This window comes from Lepidochelys kempii, chromosome 1, assembly GCF_965140285.1.
Source record: "Lepidochelys kempii isolate rLepKem1 chromosome 1, rLepKem1.hap1, whole genome shotgun sequence".
NCBI lineage: Eukaryota > Metazoa > Chordata > Testudines > Cheloniidae > Lepidochelys > Lepidochelys kempii.
The window spans coordinates 328343396-328369932 of NC_136380.1; the positions used below are offsets into that span (position 1 = coordinate 328343396).

The 26537-nt window shown below is 38.6% G+C and overlaps 1 protein-coding gene across 2 annotated transcripts in view; it reads left to right on the top strand.

The window, feature by feature from the left end:
* RELN (reelin) overlaps positions 1-26537 on the top strand; it is a 456663-nt gene that overhangs the window by 404052 nt on the left and 26074 nt on the right. For both annotated transcript variants that reach the window (XM_073328520.2, XM_073328521.2), the window contains exons 44-55: positions 2823-3081; positions 4432-4681; positions 6731-6899; positions 11037-11177; positions 12682-12859; positions 15268-15461; positions 16603-16859; positions 18167-18321; positions 19526-19740; positions 21646-21823; positions 24241-24416; positions 26166-26272. In XM_073328520.2, the coding sequence (XP_073184621.1) occupies positions 2823-3081; positions 4432-4681; positions 6731-6899; positions 11037-11177; positions 12682-12859; positions 15268-15461; positions 16603-16859; positions 18167-18321; positions 19526-19740; positions 21646-21823; positions 24241-24416; positions 26166-26272 (2279 nt within the window). The remainder of the gene's footprint in view (positions 1-2822; positions 3082-4431; positions 4682-6730; positions 6900-11036; positions 11178-12681; positions 12860-15267; positions 15462-16602; positions 16860-18166; positions 18322-19525; positions 19741-21645; positions 21824-24240; positions 24417-26165; positions 26273-26537) is intronic.

Sequence of the window (26537 nt, forward strand, 5' to 3'; positions counted from 1 at the left end):
TCCTACAGTCCTTACTCAGGCAAAACTCCTATTTAAGTCAATGGGAATTCCCATTTAAGTCAAGGGTCATTTTCCAAGAGTGAGGACTGCAGGATCTGAAATAACATGATGTGTAGTTTATTCATGTGGACAATAATATGTTCATTTCTCAAATGCATAACGTGAAATTTGTTGTATGTCAGACACTCTGCTTCTCTTACAGTTTTGTAGTATCATGAATCATTGTTGAAGTAGGAGTTGCCATTATAGCTATTGTATTTATCATCATATGTCATTCATTTTCTGAAGCTTAATTTCTTCTTATTGCACACATTTGTTTCCAATAATTCACTGATAAATTCCAGTCAAGCTTGTCACCAGCTATACTGAGCACAGTTATATAAAAAAAAACATTTTTAATGTATTTAGAGATTATGGCCTGCAGAGGACGTATTTGGTAGCACGACATGTCTAAAATATTAAACAAGTGTGGGTGGGAGTTAAACCAAAGCAAAATGAAGCTGTGTTCTAATTGTTTGCAAACCACTGAACAGTCATTGTCTTTTGACTTATTCATTATCTTAGCCTATTATCCTTAATACTATTTTACCTCTGAAATGTTGCATTTTTCCACAGCTTTATTCACTGACCCTTAGTAAACACACAACTCCTAATGCAAGACTTATTTAACACTACATAAAGCACTTTTTAACATGCACTTTATCTCTTTTTGGCTTGTAGTCCTCATTAACATAAAGGCTTAAAATGATGATTTCATTGCCCATCTTAGTCTACAATGACGCTTAATTTATACATTTTTCAGAGAAACAATAACCCATGTCTGTAGATGAACCGTCACTAAAGTGTCATCACATTTATATTTATATTCCAAGGTTCCTCAAAGCAAGGTAAATGGGGTTTTGCAGCTTGGTAGCCAAAGACATCAGTACTTTTTCAGTAATGTGGTTTTCTAGGCTGTTCTAAAATTAACACTATTTCACAGAAGATACGAGAGTCCTTGTATGATGCCCCATTAGACTAATCCACAATGTGTTTTCCTTCTCTCTTGTGTTCAAAGCATTGTCATTTATCTCTTCTCTGTGGTAAGCTGTAGCTGGATTTGCATACATTGACCTCAAGGTGTTATATGTAAAATTCCAATTTTCTCAAAGACTGAAGATAAATGAATGCCATGCTAACAAAAAAAAGAAAGAAAAAACAGGGCCTTATATTTAATTTCTTGTATCTTCAGTAGGAAAAGTCTGCAAATAACTACAGTGTCTATCTTCTCTTCTGTGGATAAAACAACAATGTAGACTACAAAGTCATTTTGGATGATTATTCTCTAGCATTCCACTATTATTGTAGTTAATTAATTTCCAAGTTAGCTTCATAGACCTCCTGCTAAACTCTGGACCAAATTCATCCCTGATATAGCTGAGCCAAGTCCCATTGAAGTCATTAGCTGCTGTGTCCACTTACGTCAGACATTAATTTTGCCCTCTGAGATCGGGAATTCCCAATAGATCTTATAAAAGGAACTATCGAGTGTAAATGTAGGAGCAGTGGGGTCAGTAACCATGCTAAAAGCCATGTACTTTCTCATGAGGGATTCCCTGAAAAAAATAGACTGGTAATTCTGGCTGTGCTAGCCTATGATACACAACAGCTAGGAATTGTAGAAATTGTCATACCAGATCAAATCAACAATCCATGCAGCTCAGTATCCTATCTCCAGAAGTTAAATTCCATACGCTAAAAAAGTTCATGTGCATATATCCCATTTTCTGTGGGTACCAAAAAACCTGAAACTCTACTAACCAAAACAGTAGTAGATGGAGCATGATGGTGTGGATTAATGAATATAAAATATTATAGGATCATAACTGAATCAGTCCCCGACAATTCTTTGTGTACTACATGGAGTTGGTGTACCTGTTCAAACATCGCTGTGGTACCTCAAAAGGAAGGATTCCCTAATTTCATACAAATTTCATAGAGGCCATTAGAAGGTGCATGAAATACTGCGCCCATTGAGGTCAGTGGGAGTTTTGCTATTGACTTCAAAGGGGCAAGGATTTCACCCAGTATATTTAAAGCAGTGTGACTTTAGACTAAATTTTCATATCTTACTAAATGGACAAAAAATCCCTTTTTTCATCAGCTCAGAAGTTAAATATTTTTTGTTTTTACTTCCAGTTTTTCTCTGTTTTTGTCAATATAACAAGGCTGTTTTTGCAGATGAAAACTGTCAGCTCACCCTGGAAGGTTACTGACTCAGTGAATTTTTGCCCTAAAGCAAATTCATAAAAAAAATCATGGTCTCTCCCTGGGGCCATGGGTTGCTATTTTGACCACTAAACTCCATGCCAACAGGCTGAAAGGGTAAAATTTCACTCCGGGTCAAATTTGCTGATATTTGCAAAAATATCAGTTTTGCACACAAATGCTTGAAGTGTACCTGAATAGCTTTGTTCAACTTCCTATACCTAGCACCTCTCCACACACAAATCAAATGTATCACCATTACTACTGTCTGCTTTAGTCTCTATGGCCTATGGAGAGGGAGACACAAGATCTCTCCTAAAGTGGAGTCTTCCTTCTACCAAGAATACACCGGGCTAGAAAAGAAACAAAAATGTGACCATTTGCTTTATGGAGGAGCTGGCAGATATTTTTGTATCTACAGACACTGTCTCTGTAATTAGAATATATGTTAAACATTATCCCCTGCAATAAAAACCAAAACTGATTGGACGAGCGCTGAGTTCCCTCAAGTCTTTAGCTGATTTTATGGGGTTTTCTGTGAAGAAATGTTTTACAGTAATTGTTACCCATGTTAGATTTGTGCAGTTCTTCATGAGACTGGGATGCGGTAAAGGGGTTCCAGACCCCAGAAGCCAACCTGTGCTTTTGCAGTATTCACTCAATGGGGGCCTCACATGGAGCCTGCTGCAGGAATTCCTCTTCAGTAATTCAAGCAATGTAGGCCGATACATTGCTCTGGAAATTCCCTTGAAGGCCCGTTCCAGCTCCACTCGTCTCCGCTGGTGGCAACCATCTGAGAATGGGCATTTTTACAGCCCATGGGTAATTGATCAGGTAATAAATCTTTTGTGCTTTACAATATTACCTAGAATCATAGACTACCAGGGTCGGAAGGCACCTCAGGAAGTCATGTAGTCCAACCCCCTGCTCAAAGCAGAACCAATCCCCAATTTTTGCCCCGATCCCTAAATGGCCCCCTCAAGGATTGAATTCACAACCCTGGGTTTAGCAGGCCCATGCTCAAACCACTGAGCTATCCCCACCCGCAATCAGCCCCCTATGATAGAGGTCTATAAAATCATGACTGGTGTGGAGAAAGTAAATAAGGAAATGTTATTTACCTCTTGGCATAACAGAAGAACCAGGGGTCACCCATAGAAATTCATAGGGAGCGGGTCTAAAACAAAAGGAAATACTTCTTCACACAACACACAGTCAATCTGCAGAACTCTTTGCCAAAGGATGTTGTGAAAGCCAAAACTATAACTGGGTTCAAAAAAGAATTAGTGGCAAAGAGTCCTGTAGCACCGTATAGACTAACAGATGTATTGGAGCATGAGCTTTCATGCATCCGATGAAGTGGGTATTCACCCATGAAAGCTTATGCTCCAATACATCTGTTAGACTATAAGGTGCCACATGACTCTTTGCCGCTTTTACAGATCCAGACTAACATGGCTACCACTCTGATAAAAAGAATTAGATAATATCCTGGAGGATAGGTCTATTAGTGGCTATTCGCCAGGTGGTCAGGGATGCAACCCATGCTCTAGGTCAGAGGTTGTCAAGCTTTTTCTTTCTGAGGGCCCCCCAACACGCTATAAAAGCACCACAACCCATCTGTGCCACAGTCACTGGTTTTCTGCATATAAAAGCCAGGGCCAACATTAGAGGCTAGCAAGCAAGGCAGTAGCCTGGGTCCCCATACCAAAGCTACATTGCTCAGGCTTTAGCATCAGCCCCAGGTGGCAGGGCTCAGGGCCCTGGACTTCAGCCCCATGCAGTGGGGCTTTGGCTTTCTACCCTGGGCCCCAGCAAGTCTCATGCTGCCCCTGCTTGGTGGCCCCTCTGAAACCTACCCACAGCCTCCAAGGGAGCCCTGGACCCTTGGTTGAGAACCACTGCTCTAGATATCCCTAGGCTCTGCTTGCCAGAATCTGGAAGTGGATGACAGGGATGGATCACTCAATGATTGTCTTTTCTGTTCATTCTCTCTGAAGCATCTGGCATTGTCCACTGTCGGAAGACAGGATACTGGGCTAGATGGACCTTTAGTCTGACCCACTATGGCTGTTCTTATGTTCCATCTCTAGGATTCTATGAAATTCCTATGAGTCTGTAAAAACTTCTGAACTTTATATTTTCTTTACATAAAATAAACAAACTCCTATTTTAATGTTTCAGATTCTTATTGGTGGAAATATTTCTGGTAACACAGTCATAGAAGATGATTTTACCACACTGGATAGCAGGAAGTGGCTGCTCCATCCAGGTGGAACAAAGATGCCAGTCTGTGGTTCTACTGGGGATGCACTGGTTTTCATCGAGAAAGCTAGCACCCGTTACGTTGTAACCACTGATATTGTGGTTAGTGAGGACTCTTTCATACAAATAGACTTTGCAGCATCCTGCTCTGTCACTGACTCCTGTTATGGTGAGGTCTTCTTCTTCATAAATCATATACTTTATGTTCTCCTTTTATATAGGAAAATATTGCTACTTATTTTCCATTTCCGCTGTCTACTATACTAAAGTACAGAAACAAAATAGGGGAAATAATTTTTCTATCAGGAAATAGCAATTTTGGCACTTATTGTTGGTGTCTGACGGCTGAGACAAACCAAAAGGTTTAGAATGTGCATGAATGTATGCACTGAGTTTTTTCCTTGTGTGCTTTACAAGCATTTAAGATGTAGTTTATAAGAATTCAAGTTTCAGTTTAATTCATTTAGACAGGTTAACAGATCCCAAATGTAGATGCAGTCTAATAGTTTGGCACATCCATTCCTTGCGGTTACTTTGCTCTCAGCTCTAGATAATACATGTCTGATGCCAAGTAGCATGATGTTTCCAGCATAAAACTCTCGTTTCGTAGCTTCACATCCTCCACAATTGCACCATAGACAATGCTTAAAACTGATGTGCTTAGTGCAAATGCAGAGAACAAAGTTGTAATTCTGATCTCACTTGCACCAATGTAAATCAGGAATAGTTTACACTGATGTAAACCTGATACAAATTAGATCATAATCAAGCACAAAGGGCTTTTTATTATCATCATTTACATGAAATCCTGAACATGTTTTAGAGCTTTCATACCTATATAATTCCATGCAGTGAATGAGGTAGGGGTTCTATGGAAAAAATAGTGTGATATAATTTAAAACTGTGTCATAATGCATATGCACACCAAAGAATTAAATGCTGGTATTTCATAACTTTTGTGCGTGTTACTTTGCAACCTATATAACATTCTTTTAATGTAGTTTTTTTAATGTAATATATATAATTTCATTGAGCTTCTGGCAATTCCTTCGGGATTCTGCATAAAAATGGAAATTGGGTTTTCAGTAAATCCTTAAAGTAGATTAGCTGATTTTGTTATTCTGAAATTTATGGAAGTAACCAAGATATCTAACCCTGGAAATTAGCTACTTCCCCATGCATAATAATTTCTTTCCATTTGGTGTTAAAGCCACTTCAGGATCCCTTAGGTCATCCCCATTAAGAGTAAGAGTGTTTTGACAGCTTAGTTATATCTTGCCAGGTAAGAATTTCCTTTGTTTTGTTGTTTTGCCCTTAACATTATTTTAACTGAATATCCAGTTAGGCAGGACACTAACTAATCATGTGCTTCTAGTCCTGATAGAAGAAGGACTTCATTTTGATGAAAAATTAATGTTAAAAACTACTTGTACCAACGTATCGTTTTATTTATATAATGCTCAGTTCTGAGCTCAGATGATTGAGTGGGACTGATTGTGTGACTGAGGATTATTCAGAATTATTAAGAATTATTAAGGGTAGCAGAATCAAAAAAGAGAAGCAGAATTACCACTAATGTAACTGTAACCACCAATCACTCAGTGTTCCATACAGCCAGAATGCCTGGCAGCTGGAACATTTATTTAGAGTTTATGGTCTGTGCTTATTGTTACTTAAACTTTTTTGCAGCCATTATGAGGAAATAAATTGAAGTTTTTATCCAGTTTGATTACCCATTATTCTTATTATGAAAGTTTATAAGCAATAAACTTCAAATAAGTTTAATTGCTGATTTTTGCTGCGTTTGAATGTATTTGTCGATTTGATATGGCTAGATAATGAAATATATAACTGAAAACAAGAGCGCTAGATGAAAAACTCAGTTGAAAAGAGTTTTATGTAAGATATTCTAATGAAGTGGCTAGTGTGGAGATGCTCTTCTGCCTTCTACTGGGTAGAATCAGAACTGCTCAACTGTGTGTCATAGGTCCTGTAATGCTACCAGCTAATAGAGCTTCCTCTTTAGCTCAAGAGCAAGCCTGTGTTTTTGGTATCAGAGAATCTGGAAACTTCCCCTGCTGCAACCGTAAACTTCTGAGTTGTCAAGACATATATAGGGACAACAATGAAGTCTTCTGTGGTCACCAGTTTGGTACAACATATTCACTTAGGCATACAAGTTTCTGTATTAACTAATTTATTATCTTTCAATTTTTAGCTATTGAGCTGGAGTATTCAGTGAATCTCGGATTGACATGGCACCCAATACTGAAAGACTGCCTGCCCACTAATGTAGAATGCAACAAGTACCATCTCCAAAGGATTCTGGTATCAGACACATTCAACAAATGGACCAGGATTACTTTGCCCCTGCCTCATTATACTAGGTAGATACATTTTGAATAGAGAAAATCTTAGCGCACAAATATCTGACAAGACCTAATGTGATATAATCTTGAACTAAAATGTATTGCCTTTTTTGTGCTGATTGTGTGTACAGTAGTTATACAGATGAGTAAATGAAAATGCCATTACGCTCTGAGTAAGAAGTACAGAATTACTGTGTGCATTTACCACTTATTTAGAAATGGGGAGGTTAGGTTTTCTGCTTAGCATATTTTAAATAGCCAGGATTGATGGGAGCAGACAAAAGACAATTGACTCTCACACATCTATCCTCTCTACAGTATCCATCCATTTATCCCTTTAGTACGTGCATGGCAGAGGTCCAACTTGAGAAGGAGAGAGTAATATGCAGATATGCAGAAATAGGCAGAATCACTCTGTTCTTTGGCCCCGAGGGGACATGCCCTTGGTTACATCCTTTTGGCATGTGTTGCACTACCCTTCCCGCCCCTCCACCCCAATCCCCCGCAAGCCCAGACACCTCCACTCGCCACTGTTGAGGGTGAGGTGGAGCTCAGGCCCTGACTTCTCCCCATCCTTCCTGGGATGTCTTATGCCACAACGGGTGCTAGATTGAAGTCAGTCCTATGCTCTAGAAAGCACAGAGAATGCACTTATCCCCAGTTTGTGGGATGCAAGAGAGGAGGAGGCTACTTGTGCCCCTTAGTGCACCCAGCGGGCAGCTAGGCATAATGTAGTCTTTTGTAGATTAAATATACCTATGATTTAAGAACAGCCTGTCTCAGTTTGGACTTCGATAAGAATTGCAATGTTATGGTTACCGTCATTACATTCTGTAGCCCTATGATACCATCAGTGGTTTTGGAGGTTGTTGGTTAATTCTATTGTCTAAATCCCCACCTGCTTCCTGTACTTGCTGTTATTGGCTGCAAATTTATATTTTTAAGTAATATTTTGATGCTTCTTGTTTTTCTGTTGTACTTGTCACATCTGACTCTGCTTTCACATATTGTTCATTGTTTTAAAAAAGTCCCATTATCACCTTCACTTCCTTTTAGTGCATTCTTTTAAAAAAAAAAACACCTTGTTTTCACTTTTGGGTTGACTTTTGTGTGTGAAAGAAGATGTTTTGTACTGACAATGCTAGAAACTGAAGTTCTCTATCTGTTCACACAAAAGGTACAGCAGGGCAATGTCAGAACAGGCTTCCCCATAATGCCCTGCCAACATGCCTCAACTTTGACTTGAAAGGCCCAGCTAGGGGCCAGAGGGTAGTTTAGACTCCGATTTTATTTCATTTTTATTCTGTCTGATAAGATTGCCATGAAGCTTGCCACAGTGCCAGTAGTGGTTTCTGTCACATGGACCTCTGTTTACTAGGAATTACATCATTTTCCATTACCCTAACCTGGATTAGAACTAGCAAACTACTAGTGAAAAACTCCATGTCCCATTATTAACCAACTGAGGCATCCAGTCCCTTTAAGTATATTCATAAGGCAGTATTATTTCTATATCTCACTGTCTGTTGGCCTCTTCTAGTCTGCCTACCCTTTTCTGTTGCTTTACATATATATTTTGCATAATCAGTTGGCCACATTGTTAAATGTTTAAAGTTCACACCTTATTTATTTTTTTTTAGAAAGAGGTTCTCTGGGGTTGAAGCAAGATAATGGGTTCCATGGACATTCCAGCCTAATTTAATCTGGATCTGAAAGGAACCTCCGGGAATCCTAGGATTAAGTCAGACTCTCTTTGACTGACCCCACAGCTACGATTGCGCTGGTTAGACCAATAGCTTTGCCTCTTGCCATATGCTACAGTCAGTGGTAGGATACTTGCCACCACAATCACACACCACAACATTATCTTTATTATTTAAGACAAGGATTGGGTGAGAGAAGGGTTACTACAGCCCTAGGATCCCAGCAGGGAGAGGGTCCGGGATTTAGAATAGGAACTTGTACTGCTAGGAGAGTGAGGCATCTCATTTACAAAGACACTCTGTTCTGTGAGCTGCTTTGCTCCTCCCAGCAGTTTAATAGATCATTTTTGTGGGCATTTTATGCAACTTGCCAGTCAGTCTATCCAATAATTTGGCCTAGAGCATAGTATCCATATGTAGCCTTCTGGGGCTTGGGTACTCCAGAGTGCTACATAACTTGTGGCCAATATGAGACTGTGAATAGTTAGTACTTATGTCTCAGATTTTATTTTAAAATGTAACTCAGAATATAAAAGCTTCTCCCAGGAAAACCATTGATTTCCTAGATTCCATAAAAAGTCATGGAAATTGCCAAACCTGAGACTCAGGGTTCCTGTTTTTTTCACAAGATCTTCCTCATGATTAAGAAAAAGAAGAAGAAACTCAAACATTCTACATGGGGGAGCTAATCTGTGAGGTTTCTCTGAGAAAGCCCATTTGGGGTTTAAATTAGAGATCATCGCAGTAGTTAAAACCTCTGAACTGTTGTGATTTTACTCATGAGAGAGTAACTGTTGTTTTGGATTATCTAATTCCTTTCCAGTCCCATATGTTACAACAAGTTATTAAATAACTAATATAAAAAAGTTAAAATAGTAGAGATTCAGAAAAATAAAACATTTTCTTGCATGTGTAAACAATGCATTTCTTCATAGATAAGGGATTATACTGAAAAATGGAAGAGTCGGAAAATAAAACAGCCTTTATCTTAAATTTAATGAATATCAGACAGAGCTATAGATTGGAAACGAAACAGACTTAATTTTCTGAAATTGTGGGTGATTTCAAGAGTGTATTGATTATGATCCATGAAACCTTGATAACTCCACATTGAGCTCATCCTCTACAATCTCCAAACTGATACTGGTGAATTCAGAAACTCTGAAACTAAATTTGTTTAATTTTTGAACTGGGAAATTATCAGTACCAGTTCCCAGTAAAATGTTTCATTATTTTCTTTAAAAAGTTAGGATAAAACTGATATCAGTCACTGACCCAGCCAAAAAAGAGTTGTTTTTCTTCTGTACAAACCTTCTTCTGTTACTTGTTAATAGGTGATTTATTTTTCTGCTCAGAGTAAAGCAGCATGTAGTTTGATGCTGCCATCTACTGCCTAAGTGCAGCAAAACATATACTAAATCAGATTGGAAACTACACTGATGAGAAGTCACAAAAAATGTCTTTATTTTTTAGCATGCACATTGTGTTCAGATTACTTCCAAGCAGGCTGTGCCTACGCTAAGGATGAAATCCTAGCCCCATCAAGGTCAGTGGCAAAACTCTGGTTGCTTTCACTGGGACCACAGTTTTCCTCTTGATGTGGATCTAGATCCAGACTTCTCTCAAAGTCAAGATTGTTTGTATTTGGCATTTTGGTTTGGACAGTTCAGACAATTCTGCTAAACCTACAACATACAGGACCCCACTCCACCAGGAACTGGTTACCGTTTCAATGTGAAATTCTTTGCCTATCCCTTCGGCCATGTCATACTGCCATTTGCATACCTCCATTTTCTCCCGAATTCTGCACCGAATTAAACTCAGCTAATTGTCTTCATTCTTAAGGACCTTTGTGGCCTATCCCTGCTGTACCTTTTGTCTCTAAGATGCTCTTGATATGTTGACCCCCCCACACACCTTTATTCCACTAATGATGCCAGTCTTGATTGCCCATTTTAAAATTTTTCAGCAAGCATCTTCACACTTTATGTCATGCTGCCCCTTATGCATGGGACGAGCTCCCTGTAAACATCCTCCTCATTATTCTCCTTCAGATCCATTCTTAAAACTCCCCTCTGCCGTAAAGCACACAAAAACTTGACAGTGATTAGGCAGCGGCTGTGATGAGACCATTGCTCATTATGATGACCTGTATCATCTCATTGTTTCCATGGGACTAACTCCCTTTGTCCTCCAGACATAGCAGAGCAGCTTTGCAAGGGTGAGAAGAGAAGCTGCATAGTGAACATTTGGCCTTGCAAGCAGAGGGCCATAGTAAGTGGCCTGGTAATTCACTTGAGCCAGCCCTTGTTTGTTCAGTTGGTAAATAAATCCTCTTTATAAATATGGCCCGGGTTTGGGTGAACATACATGGTTGTATTTCCTTTTAATCAAAATAGGGCTTAGCACAGCTGGAAGTGTTACCTTTGTATTTTTTTTTCCTTTCTCAAAGGTCTCAAGCAACTCGTTTCCGCTGGCACCAGCCGGCTCCATTTGACAAGCAGCAAACATGGGCTATAGACAATGTCTACATTGGGGATGGCTGTATAGATATGTGCAGTGGCCATGGGAGGTGCACACAAGGGAACTGTTTGTAAGTATAGCTGTTTCCCTCTGGTGGGTAGTGCTGTAGATTTTCATTCCCATTTTAATGTGTGATTTCAAGGAAATTGCTTGGAAGAAGTATTATTTTTAAAGAAAAGCAGAATTTCTTCTTTGAAACAGAGCGACGCGCCAGCATCACTTGGGAAATAAAATTCTAAGAGGAGAGATAGGTGGGCATATTGGAGTGTATGAGTGAATCTCCTCTGACTTCCTGCGGTCCAGATTTTCCTTTGAGATACATGCCCGTGCTGATGACAATGTGGTTTGGGACTGCACCAAGGTGAATTTAGACAGAGATGGTGCTAATCCTTCCCCCAGCTCTGTGGTGCCCAAAGGCAGTGTACAAGCTGTTCTATCCTCTAGGTTGATGTCATTTACTTCCCTTTCAGCATTGAAATATGTACATGAGGCATTGCCTGTGTAGGGCACAGTCCTCTTTGGAATGATTTGCATCCTCAGGAACAAAGATTATCCCTGGAATTACATGGGGCTTTCACTCCAGTTCCCTATGCCCCAAATCCTGTTCCTTGTACCCAGCCCAAGCAACTGACTGGATGCTGGATATCTCTTCACCAGGCCAGTTTGCAGCTACTCCAGCCTCAGGACTGGTGTAGGCTCAATGATCTAATGCCAAGCTATATGCTGGCAGCTTCCAATAGAGCCCTGCTATCCCTTCTTCCCCCCAAAACTCCTTGTGTGAGAGTCATATCAAGCCCCACAGAGCTAGACACGCAGCTACCCAGGCTTCCAAAATTCTTCCGCCCGGCAGCATAACAATACCCATTCTGCTGAATTTGGGACTCTTTTCAGCCACAAATGGCAGCAGAAATTGCTCCTAGCTGCATAATTTTACCATCCCCATGTTCATTAGAAGGAAAATCCATTGAGCCAAGTGCAACATAGACATTTTCTGTATCTGCCTCCCTGCTTAAGGCACTAAAGAACCAAAGTACATCTCTCTGTTGAGATACATTTATATAATATCAGACTATGTCTTTATGTTTGTCTACATTTTTGAAACACTGCCTGAAAGGTGGAAAGGTGTTTCAGAGTAGCAAGAATCTAGGATTGTGAAACAAGCTACAGTAAAAGTATCTGTCCTCTATAAATTTAACTATAGAAAATGATATATAGTTCTAACACCAAAAGATGGTCAAACTTATTTGTTTAGGCTTGGCATGTTATCTTGATTAGATTTGTCTACCAAAATACCATTTCTTTTAATGATAAAGTTCAGTGTTAGACATGTCTTATGTATCTGGTGTATTATCAGCTTGAATTAAAACCGTGCACATCCAGGTCTTTACACAATTAACATATCCTGTTTAACAGTAACAGCTTCAGAAAGAGGCAGCAGGGCGACTCCTCCAAGCATTTGCTTGTAGGTGAGACAAATGGCTTCTTGCTCCCCTGGGCTGGAATAAAATTATTTTAAGTCTTGGTGTAGAAAATGTTTTCAAATGAGTTTACTCTGTATTTGTTTTCCTTTGCAGCTGTGATGAACATTGGGGTGGGCTCTACTGTGATGAGCCAGAGGCAGCCCTTCCAACGCAACTTAAAGACAACTTCAATCGAGCTCCGTCTAATCAGAACTGGCTAACAGTAAATGGAGGGAAACTGAGCACAGTCTGTGGAGCTGTGGCATCTGGAATGGCTCTTCATTTCAGCGGGGTTGGTGTTTAACTCTTGCCTGTTGACTGTACCAATGTGGTTGATTTAGGAAACTGAATAAATAAGTAACCAAAAAAAATTATTAGAAATAAATCAAAAACGTATATTTACTTCCTTGATGAGGGTCAAGTTCTGGCAGACTCTGCATTGGTGCCTGCCAGAAACACTACAGAGAACTGGATACATCTCTTTCAGCTCATCCCATGCCCAGCACCCAAGGAGAGGTCAATGTGCAGGTTCTCTGAAACAAGCCATAGAGGGGCCTCCAGAAATGAGCCTATAGACCAAGGCACAGTCCATGGTATTGAGCTGTTTTTATCCACTCATTCATCAATGGCCTACTCGTACAAATTATTTGTCCTTCTGGCAAGAATAATCTGTACAGGGTCTGGTGCTGCTGCTATCTAGGCTGCATGTACGTATTAATACTGCTTTTAAAAAGTCTAAACATACTTGTTTTGGGGGCTATTTAAGGTATATTTAGAACTGAGTCTCAGGCCTGTATTATTTTCTAACAGCAGAAAGCAATAACTTTTCACTGCCTTTTCCCATTAAGAGTTAGTTGACACCACATGAATGCACTGGGCAGCGTGAGTGATTCATAAAATACAGGTTGTCTTACAGAAGGTGTAAAAATAATCTATTACAATTGTTCTGTCTCCTGAGGGTATGGGTCTACACATACCAGACTGTTTACTTTCATGTTACTTAAAGTGTTTTATTCCAGCCAGTGTTGAATAGATGGGGATGAGGATTTTTGTAATCTAGATTTAAGAAAACAAAGATACAGTGGATCCTGAATATTGTAAACATATAAATATAGATAGCAATTTGTGACAGTAAATCCACAGTGCACATCTTTCAAGATGGAAAGTAATTGAAACTATGTTCGCAGATCAGATCATTAATTATTCTGTTTTAGCATTAATTATTATGTTGTTACATGGGACTACAAATTGAATTGTAGAAGCATGTAATATTTTAAAGCTTTTTTACAAGGTAGAATTAGCCTATTTGTCACTATGTAGTCTAGCCATTTTCGTGTCCATAGAGCTTTGACAAATATTAAGTAATTAAGGATTACTGCTCTAAAGCAAAACCATTTTTGTTTTAAAAGAGTAATGAATGACATTATGGTCCTAATTTTCTAAGAGCCTCAAATTGGTCTCTAATTTTCTTGCCTGAAATTTTTCAGCCACAACCAGTTTTGAGCATAAGTAATAGAGTGATGGTATCTAACAACCTTTTCAGCCTGCAATTCAGTTAGTTAGACATGCAAAGCTGCAGTTGCAAAATTAGATCCCATTTTTGGAAATTTTGCTCTGTGTGTATGTACAGAAAATCAGATCTCCTTCACAGGTTAAAAAAATCTTACATATGACACTTGTGATAAAAAAAGGATATAGTATGTTCCATTCTTCTGGCAAAATTGTTAAATTGTAAATAATCATTTATGTTTTAAATGAGAGACAAATTGGAGAAAGTTTAGAGGAGAGCAACAAAAATGATTAAAGGTCAGGAAAACATGACCTATGAGGGAAGATTGAAAAAATTGTATTTGTTTAGTCTGGAGAAGAGAAGACTGACAGAGGACATGATAACAGTTTTCAAGCACATAAAAGATTGTTTTAAAGAGGAGGGTGATAAATTGTTCTCCTTATCCCCTGAGGACAAGACAAGAAGTAATGGACTTAAATTGCAGCAAGGGAAATTTAGGTTAAACATTAGGAAAAACTCAGTAACTATAAGGGTAATTAAGCACTGGAACAAATTACCTAGGAAGGCTGTGGAATCTTCATCCACAGGTTAGAACAGGTTAGACAAACAGTCAGAGATTGTCTAGATAATACTTGGGGCTTGTCTACACTTACCGGGGGATCAACGAGCGGCGATCAATGCATCGGCAGTCGATTTAGCGGGTCTTTACCCGCTAAATCGACCACAGAACACTCTCCTGTCGACTCCTGTACTCCACCGGATCGAGAAGAGTAGGGGGCAGTCCCTTTGACCTCGCATAATGTGGACCCCATGGTAAGTAGATCTAAGCTACGTCGATTTGAGTTATGCCATTCATGTAGCTTAGATCGAATTTCCCCCGTAGTATAGCCAAGGCCTTAGTCCTGCCTCAGTGCAAGGGACTGGATGTCCTATCGAGGTCCCTTCCAGTATTACATTTCTATGGTCCTATGATTCTGTGATTATTTTGGTTCAGTCTTATGAAGCCTTCCTATTAAGACGTTTGGCCTTTTAAAATACCACTTCATTCCCATAAAACAACTGAATAATGAAATAATTAAATGTATTTTTCAGGAATATATTCATTGAAAGCATCACTATCACAGCCTTGGTGATTATCTTAACTGACCAGCCACACCGACAAAAATATGTTTTCTTTTCTTTTTTTTTAGGGATGCAGCCGTTTATTAGTGACAGTGGATTTAAACCTCACTAATGCAGAATTCATCCAGTTTTATTTCATGTATGGATGTCTGATAACTCCTAACAATCGGAACCAAGGTGTTCTCCTGGAGTACTCTGTGAATGGTGGCATTACTTGGAACCTCTTAATGGAAATTTTCTATGACCAGTTCAGCAAACCCGGGTTTGTAAATATATACTTCTACTAATTCATTCTTTTGGATTTTTCACAAAGAATCTGCCCTGATTGCTAATATTGCTGTGTGTAAATAATCTTGCAAACATTTATATACCTGATTAACTTGTGTGCTTAAAGATAAGCATGTGTGTAAGTGCTGGCTGATTGGGCCTCAAACATTAGAGCAGTATACCATCAGTTTAATCAGATGGAGTCTGTGACAGCCAGTTACATTGGTGAATGGTTGACCATTATTCACCAGTAAATGTTAAAGTAAAACTATAGCTAGTCAGAAGAGTTAATTTGATTTATCAATGTCCACACTATTTTTAACTTACATTTATTTATAATCTGATTTCTGATTTGCTAAAGCACAAAGTAGATCTGTTGTCTAAACAGAAGGTCTCTGCCACATTTAAGTCTTATTTTAATGCTGAAGTGGGACTTAAATGATGCACAGGCCTTGGACTGGCCCTCAGTGCACTGATGAATTACTTCCTAATATTAGAAGGAATCAGTGCCATTTTAACCCATGTCTGCATTAGTCGTTTGCTATAAAGGAAATAAGGTAATTGCAATAAAACATTGTTATATGATCAGTGTCTCCAGCTTTGAAAATAAATATCTTAGTTAATATTAACATCAAATTAATATATTGATTCTACTTCAGCATATAATTTCTTTAAATGGTTTTGGCTCCCTGATTCTCTGCTTGGCTCTGGAGCAAGTTAGAGCAGCCCTGGGGCTCCTCTAAACCTGCATCACTGGCAGTGTTCCCCAAAGGGACTGCCCACTTAAGCATATCCAGTACACACCATACTCTGGCTACTCTTCCTCCCTGTCCCTCTCCACTCATAATACACTGCCTGTGCCAGATGCTGCTGGGACAATGAAATAGGAACCAGTCTTAAAGGCTCTGTGTCCATTGAGGAGTCCCCTACAGTGAGGAAATCTCCAGCAGGGAGAGCTAGGGTTAGATTCCGCCCATTTGCACCGTAGGGCAAATAAGATGGACTTGGTCAAAGAATGTGGCCCAACGTTGTTTAAAAGCCCTATTCAGCTTATTTAAAACTTTGTTTTTTCTTTTCAAAATTCAAGAGATTAAGATATGGCTGTCACATGACTTATCTCCATTATTATATTTTAGCTTTGTGAACATTCTCCTCCCTCATGAGGCCAAAGCTCTCGGAACCCGTTTCCGCTGGTGGCAACCTAAACATGATGGCTTAGATCAGAATGACTGGGCTATTGACAATGTGCTGATATCTGGCTCTGCTGATCAGAGGACAGTGTTGTTAGACACTTTTAGCAGTGCTCCACTCCCACAACACGAACGTTCTCCTGCAGATGCAGGACCCACTGGAAGGATCGCTTTTGATATGTTTACAGAAGACAAAACGACAGGTAAAAGTTTGATATCGATCAGAGCCAAAGAGCAGGAAGTCAGTACAGCTACTTCTAAATCTGATCTTGTTGGTCTCACCACAATGAATGTCAGAGCCAGTCCCTGTACTGTACCTTTTTTTTAACCAACAACATGTAACAAACTGCTTTTAAATCTACAAACTGTGCATGGAGGGAAAGGGGGAAGTAAATATGGGGGGGGGGCAGGAAATACAATTTTTAAAGAAATCTTGCAGTCAGTTTTTCAAATAACCATTAATTTATACAAAATGGTTTCTTACTAATGAATTCACTTATGAGACATTTCTCTTTAAAGAAAAAGAATTGTCTAGATATTTTTTCTTATTACTGCACCCGTAGCACAGCAGAATTTTATGTTATTGTTTCCAAGAACAAATGTTATTTGACTGAATGCCACATTATTCTAAAAGGATTTCCTACTCTGCGTATTTGTTTCCTATTTTGCAGATATTTGCTAGCAACGATTTTTTAAATAGTTACCCAGCAGATTAAGTTGTTGAGTTATAGCTAGTAAAATATAAATAAGGAAATATTTGTGCATGCTAGTGGGACTAATTAGTTGAAGATATTATGGTATTGTGTAGGTCACACATGCTCTGATTGTGCAATTGACTCCACATTTGCAGACTTCTGCATTCACAGATCTCCATTCAACTTACAAGGGTTTGCCCACAGAGTCAATTGCAGGAGCTTAAATTTGTTTTAAAAAGAGAATATTATTTAGTATCTTATTATTATATAATAAGACAGCAATGTCATGTATGCCACATAATTGCAAAACATATTGAGCAATTCTCAGGTCCTTAATTCTTATGCATTAAAAATTATAAAAGGAGTACTTGTGGCACCTTAGAGACTAACAAATTTATTTGAGCATAAGCTTTCGTGAGCTACAGCTCACTTCATCAAATGCATCCGATGAAGTGAGCTGTAGCTCACGAAAGCTTATGCTCAAATAAATTTGTTAGTCTCTAAGGTGCCACAAGTCCTCCTTTTCTTTTTGCGAATACAAACTAACACGGCTGCTACTCTGAAACCTACCATTAAAAATTATGTAAACAGGTTTATGGTCAGAGAATAGCATGGGCTGTTCTGAATGTTAAGTATAGACATATGGGAATGATGAATACTAAAGTACTCTGGAATTTTGTAAAGAACAATACTAAATAGTTTGTACATAGTTAAAGACTTAATCCATTGCTTATCCTTAGTGGTTAACACTGTTTACTGTTTTCTTTATGTAATGTTGCAGTTATACAATATTGACTTTAATATTTATTTTCAAGTGAATGAACATTGGCTGTTCCATGATGATTGCTCAATTGAAAGATTCTGTGACTCTCCTGATGGTGTTATGATCTGCGGTAGCCATGATGGCAGAGAAGTTTATGCGGTCACCCATGACCTAACTCCTACAGAAGGCTGGATTATGCAATTCAAGGTAAAATCTTTATAATCAAAATATTATGCATAATTATTCTAAAACAGCCTGTTTTCCTCAGAGCAGGACAGATTTACAGGAAACGGCCTGATATGTGTTGCATAGACCAGGATGTCTGCACCACTGTCCCCTGCTGAAAGGCGTGGCGCTGCTCACGTATTGTTATTGTTACCCTCCAGTGGTGACCTACAAGCAGGCTGTTGGTTGGTGTTGGTGTTACTGACAGGGTACAAAGATAATCCTGAGTTGGTGTTACTGACAGGGTGCAAAGATAATCCTGAGTTCTGTTTCTGATGGTGTAGGTGTGAGAACATGATGCAGCTATGGGATTTGTTACAGATACACCAAGTGTGTTTTGTCATATATGATTAGTGAAGTGACAGCTAACCAAAATTTACACATCAGTATAATTTACTTATTACCATACAAATTTGGAGTAATTGAGCTTCATGTTGTTTGCTCCTTGGGGGTTGGGTGAGCCCACCAACAGGCTGTGGCGCTAGAATACAGCTACGCCTCCTGTATGGTCACTGTTCCAACATATGGGTTGAAAAAGCAGCCACTTTCCTTCCACATCCCTTTAATGAGCTACTGAATCAGTGTAAGTACAGTTCCAGTGCACCCCTGTCAAACCTGCCCCATATGGCCTCCTATATACCAGACTACCTGAACCCAGCATAGAGAGACTCTACCAACATACAGAAGTTGCTTAGGAGCCCTCTGCAGCTTGTCTGCCCATGTTTCCCACATAGAACATCCACAAGGGTTAAGTGATGTGAGGGACCTTGCACAGGACTTTTCACTAAGGAGGAAATGTCACCCTTTATTATACATTCCTCTGTGAAATATTTGTATCTTAACTTTTGCTGTTGTGGGATGGTAATAGGATGAGTGCAGCTTGCGTGGGAGGTACTCTGATTTGGTGGATAATGCACCAGACTTGGGAGTCATGAGATCAGGGTCCATTGATTTGTAGTAGGATTTTGGACTCAGTTTCCCCATTTGCACATTGGGATTAATGATGAGATCTATGGGTGGCAAGTGCTATATGAGTGCTGCTAACTGTTACTAGTGTAACTTAAAGCATAATCTCCAGTCAACTTTCTTGCTGAAAAATCTTTAAACTGTAATCATCCCTCCAGCTCTTTATTGATACTAAGAACTGTTACAATACCAACTTACATATGCTTTTTATCTATATTAGATTTCTGTTGGATGTAAAACTTCAGAAAAAATTGCACAGAATCAAGTCCATGTACAATATTCCACTGACTTTGGTGTGAGTTGGAGCTATTTAGTTCCGCAGTGCTTACCTGCAGATCCAAAATGCTCTGGGAGTATTTCACAGCCCTCTGTCTTCTTTCCAACAAAAGGATGGAAAAGGATAACTTATTCACTGCCTGAAAACCTAGTGGGCAAGTAAGTATGAAACAACTACTCACATTACCTTGGGTTCAGCACAGAATTAAAGGAGGACTAAATAGTCTGAAAACCATGGCTATGTATACACTTCCTTATGCAAAAGATCTGCTCCATGGCCTCAGGTCAGCAAGATACATAAGCATAGACCTAATTTTAAGAACCCTGAGTAGTCCTATTAATATCAACAGAACTATTCATGTGCTTAAAGTAAGGCATGTGCTTAAGAATCTTGCTGAATTGGGGCCCCTTTGTCTATTCGGAGTCCTAAATGCTGACTGATTTTAAAAAGGGGTTTATTCATTATTGGCTCCTGTTTGACATGCAGGACCAACATTGCTCTGTGAGAAAGGGCTGGATTCTATTCTGGCAACACCAGTGGCATTTTTAACTAGATTCTAATTGCATATGTTTTCAGGCAATAGAGGTGCACGGCTGTAACTAAGGGCAGAGTTTGGCCCACTGAATCTTTATGGTGAGCCAGAAAGAGCACAATTTTGGTTTAAGATACTTGGTTGAGTTTACAGAGCTAGAAATTGGGGTGGGGGAGTTATTTACTTGTAAGATGAGTAAACGTGACATGGAAACAGAATGAACAGGGACTCTTATGATGCAATCTTTACAGTCACTTTTCAAAGTTGAACCACTCTTCAGAGTGACTGGGTATTTATGTTCCTACTGACATCATTTTTTTTCCTAGGACATCCTCCGAAGTTCAAGAACTCCCCCCCCTCCCATTTTTTCCTGTTCTTTTTTTCAATGTGCCCATACCATAGCAACTTTCTCTCTTACGTAAAAGGGTTGGAAGAGGTTCTCTTCAAAGCTGCGCTCCAGAAGAGTTTGCTGAAAAGCACTGCAAAATTCTTCCTTCCCAGCAACCGAGTAATCTGCTTTTGCAGCACTCCAGCCCATGCCACCCGAGAAACAAGAGATCCATATCAGATTTCATGTCTCATGTTTCTCTCTTCTCCTTAATACAGTTTTGCTGGATGATGCACTTCCATTCTTTCAAAGAAAGGATAGAAGAGATTTGGCTTTCTATAAACATAGGGCAAGAGAGTGATAATGAAAATCACCTGGGGTTTTTTCTACCAAACTTAAGAATGATTCGTGGTCTGAACAAATTGCAAAATTATCCTTTCTTATCTGCAGTTCAGAGCTGTACTGCATATTCCAATCTGTCCAGAGACCCAAACTGAATTACAGGGGGAATTTTGACTTTAGACAGTGAAAAATGCTACCCGAATTATCTGTGCATATTGCAACAATATATTTTTTCTAGTATTAAGCACTATGAATTGCATTATTTGAATAATCCTTTTAAAATTAAATCATCTCAGAAGAAACTAGAATAGAATATTTTTTCCTGTCACCTGTTGACAGTGGCTCTCACAGATCTAGCCCATATATTCTATGTGATCTTTTATACAGGACATAAAATGGATTCCTACGAAGAATGCTAAGCATCATTTTAAAAGGCTCTGATCCTAAATGTGTCTGATTTTATGCCATGAATAGTCCCATTGTGTTCAGTGGGGCTACTCACAGCATTGGGGCCTAAAACAGAAGATTTATACTGGAGTTCAGATGAAGCATCTCTTTCTGCTTTAAAAGAAAATAAAACTTCTTTAAACTGAAAACAAGAAATGTGCATTTTATTTAGTTATAATCTAGTATAGTTTAAATAACAACATGTTAAAATGGAATGATCAGTGTCAATTAGAGGAATGACTAATATGCCCTATAGAAACATTTTAATTAACATATCTCCTGCTACAAAAGTGTCTTATGATATGTTACCCCATGAAGTGCTGTTCATAAGCGTATGTATGTAGTGTACATTTTTCATTTGTGTAAAGTTATCTTTTTACCTGTATCTGTTTTTCTTCATTCTTGTATGTACAGTCCAGTGAGGTTTAGGTTCTATCAGAAGTACTCAGATATTCAGTGGGCCATTGAAAATTTCTATCTGGGACCTGGTTGTCTGGACAACTGTAGGGGCCATGGCGACTGCCTGAAAAAACAGTGCATCTGTGATCCGGGGTACTCTGGTCCAAACTGCTACTTGACTCAAACTTTAAAGGTAACTTAAATGCATATGGTAGTACTGCAAAAGTTTGTTACAAAAAAATTGAATCAATAGAGCTTTAAAAAAAACAGAGATGCACTCCAACTGGAACTTGGGGTCTGACTCCTCTCAGACTTTTGAGATCCTCAAATCTACATTCAGATCTGAACTGTACAGCTCTGGATCATCTATTTAAAAATATATCATTTCTGTATTCTAAAGAAATATCACCTTATCACTAACACCAATAATTACACTATCTTTTCCTTCTGAAGTAAAAAAAACCCATGAAACTGCTATTTACCAGTTGCAGTACATTGCTATGTGTAAATGAACAAAACAGTTCTCAAATACACTACTAATAAACCTGCTGTTAGTTCCTGGATACAACTGCTGTTGCAAATTTACCAAGACCAAGTATCGAAAACTCATCTTTATAATGAAGAGGGAGACACAAGTAAACAAGGCACTGAACTCCAGATGATATGAAATTAATTTAAGGAACTTATAAAGTTTCATGTAATTTTAATTTTCTACAGTTGTACTCTACATCCCAGGTTAATACCTTACTGCAACAAAAGGTGAAATGGTATTTGTGTGTCTGAAGATATTTAGATGTGAGATGATGGTGTGTAACAGGCCCAGACATACAGCAAAAGAGTACAGTGTAGGCAAAAATATGCTTTTAGGACTTGAGCAGGTGTCTCCAATTTAAAATACTGTTTTATATTTTGAGGGAAAAACTTTAAGAATTCCCAAACTGTATTAAAATTACAGCATTCCCCTTGCTCAGGTTTCCTGAACCACATTTATACACGATGTTGTCTGTACATAATCTACAGAAGAGAGACGTTGGTTGAACCACATTTTTTCCAAAGGAAATGCAAACCACACAAGATGTGAATTAAATGCTACTTGAATTATTGGTATTCTTATTTATTACTATTGGTAGTGGTAGTAGTAGTATTTTAAGGTACCAGTTACATAAATGTAAATTAGTACCACATCGCTACAGGAAATGGATCAATTTCCCTCCTTTCCACTAAGATTAAAGCCATTTACTTCTCATATATTCAATTTAAGGATTTACTTGCAGAACATTACTGATACGGCCATTTTACAGGCCATTGCTTTTGTTATCCTGCCAGAAGAGGTGACTCTTGCAACACACCCAACTAACATGGTGGAATGTAGAAACAGAGGCAGCTCTAGATCATTTAAGGGTGGCTTGTAAACTAATCCCTTCATCTATGTCTTCATCTATTTGTTATTTTTTATTGATGATGTGTGACTAGTATTTAATATAGGGTGAAATCCTGATTCCATTGAAGTCAATGAGAGTTCTGCCATTGGTGTCACTGGGGCCAGGATTTCATCCCTGATATTATTTCAGCTCCCTGATTAACTGACTAAAACTTTTATAAATAGGAAGATGGAACTTAGAGAGATTCCCATCTGGGCTTTGTACAAATACCCGTGGCACAAACCATTACATAAACATATATTCACAAGTAATCCAAGACTTTCACTTTCCACATTCACTCTTGTGGCCAACACATCACTTGTACAAGTACTTGTGGGAAGAATATAAAAAGGGTCACGAATTCCATCAAAATAAATAATCTTTTATTGAAAGTAATGTTTGTGAATATATATATATTTAGTAGCTGCACAGCACTGGTCAGTATATACCTATTTTTAAATATTTAGGGCTCAATTTTCCTCTCAGTAGAGCCTCAACCTGGCCTGCTTCAGTGTTGCAGGTGGTAATAATTTCAAGTTTTGGGTTCACAATTGTGCACTGATACAGTCAATGTCGTTTTAGATGTCTGACTACATGCTTATATGCTCTGCAAGGCTGGGACCATGTGTCACTGTATACTTGTACAGCATCTAGCACAACGGAGCCCTGATTCTAATTGTGTGTCTGGGCACTACCATAAAGCAAATAATTGCAAATAGTAATTGTTCCCATATATCAGGCATTTGAACATCTAAATGACCCTATTTGTGCCCACAAAGCTATTGTGTCTGTAAAAGGCTGGTGACCCTTAACTCACACACAAAAAAAGCAAAAAACATTTTACAGTTTACATGAGTATTTTAAACATACTTATGTTTGCAGTGTTATCATAGCCATGTTTAAGAGAGACAAGGTGGGTGAGCTAACATCTTTTACTAGACCAACTTCTGCTGGAGAGAGAGACAAGCTTTGGAGTTACATGAACCTGAAGAAGTGCTCTGTGTAGCTCAATAACTTGTCTTTCTCACCAACAGAAGTTGGTCCAATAAAAGATATTACCTCATCTAACTTGTCTCTCTTAAACATACTCAGAAAGTCAGTTCTAGCTGGGTTCATTAGAAAAGCTAAAGAGTATGATGCCTCTTCATGGTTGTTCCTCAGATGTTGTTCCTCACATTCCTTCCTGCAGACTTTCCTAAAGGAGCGCTTTGACAATGAAGAAATTAAACCAGATTTATGGATGTCCTTGGAAGGTGGAAACACCTGTACTGAATGTGGGATTCTAGCAGAGGAAACAGCTTTGTATTTTGGAGGTGATACCGTGAGGCAAGCTGTCACTCAAGACCTGGATTTGAGGGGTGCCAAGTATGTCATGTTACCCAGTAGAATTTGACATAGCTAATAGATTGTAATGGAGGGCTTCATTAAATAATAACAGAACAGGAGATGAGACAGTTCAGATAATAGGAAATGGAGCCTTTTTATGCATGGGCCACCACCAGAGTAGAGTCAGCTCAGGTAGGCAGTGACAAATCGTTCTTATTCTTACGGTCAATAGGGGACTTTTCGCTGACTGTATGCAGTGAGTTATGTTGTTAATATATTATTTGTGTAACACCCGCAGTATGCTTGCTGCTTTGTAGATATATAAGAGAAGGTTCTTAACCTACCGAGTTTACAATCTAAACAGACAATTTACAGACAAAAGTGTGGGAGAGTAGTGATGAATTGGTGGTCTCAGTATAGTCTTTAGTGTACGGGTAACTACATCACAACCTCACCACCACAGTTGGCACATGGGTTGCTAGTCTCAACAGAAAAGCTCAGAACTAAATGGGTATGCACCTGCAGAAGATTTTGGTCTCCAGGCGTGTATCACCGGCATATTTCACAAGCACTAAAAACAAATTTTTTTAAATAGCCAAGCAAAGTTGTTTATCTCAAAAATACAAATTATATTTAGTAATGCTGGACTACAGGGGAACTGGATGTAATCCCATACATTGTTGTAGCTGGGAGGGGTATGGATTGTGTTGAAGGAAGACAAATATTCAAAAATAATTCAAGAGACTCCCTCCTTTGCATCAAGGTCTGGTACATAGCAGCTAATTCAAGCCTATCATGAGGCTTCTGTAAACTGAATATGAAGCATTTAACACTTCAACATGGCCCAGGGAACCTCCTCCTGAGGTCTCTCCTCACCCCAAATCAGAGGAGTATGGGAAAGCAATGGATTTGCCAGATATTTAAAGAAACAATTCTCAGTGGTAATTGGTAACAAAGAGCCCAGTCCTGGCAACACTTACACACATGACTGGCTTTTCCTGGCTAAGTAGTCCTATTGAAATATGGGAACATATAAAAAATAATGTGCTTAAAGTCTTGCAGGATTGGGGTTGGCTTTTAACAGTTCATATTGCTCAGCAGTATATTTATTGTGATAACATTGAATTGCCCGGCGACAAGACAGCTGTGAAATATTACCTCTTGTTCATTAGCTACAAAGGTTTTACCTTAATTGTTTAACATACACAAGCTAGATATATTAGATGTGCAGCTTGTGTACACATGTGTGTCCAGAACTTTAGACGGTGTAAAGTAGCATATCTCCATTAAAGTAGGTAAAGCTCTGCCAATGTATGGCAGCTAAGAATATGGCCCATAAGATACAGGAGACAATAGCATGTTAGTTTCATCTGCCCACCTCAGTCTATCACTTTAAATAAGGTCTCACTCCTTCTGCTGAATTTTTTAAATTTTTGTATGTAGCTCTTCACTTCCCTTCCTTGTGTTTTACTGAAATCACTTCTTATTTTCATTCAGTTCCCTGGTTTCCCTGTTTAATTGCACACACAAATTAATATTTTTTGTGCACATGATTGCCTGTTTGCACCTACAGATGCATATTTTGCAGGATTTATTCAGACACTTGTTTTTGAAAATTTTGCCCTAAGTAAACATCACTTTTCTTTAATAAAACATTTTAGTATATTGAGCATTTTCAATCTATTTGTTGGCAGAAAACAAATCTCTTGAACTGTGTTTGGCAACAAATCTTCCATATTGTAGGGTACACGGTATTCTGTGAGTAACTACCAACATTTTTTCCTTCAGATTTCTACAGTACTGGGGAAGAATTGGAAGTGAAAACAACATGACAACATGCCACAGACCGACGTGCAGGAAGGAGGGAGTTCTGTTAGACTATTCAATTGATGGAGGCAAGTCAACAATTTAGTTGCATCCGAACAAACTTTTTGAGTATATTCAAACACCGTCATGTTTGAGAAGTATGCAGAATTAGATCTAACTTAAATATTTTAGGGTTAATTATTCAGAACGATAATCTTATATTATATAATCTAATATTAATATTAAAGTGTATTTTCCCCTCATATTAAATTGTCTTTGTTTCAAAAGAAACTAGATCCAGTCCTGGTACTTATACTCAAATAAATAATCCCATTGACTTTAGTTTGGCTAATC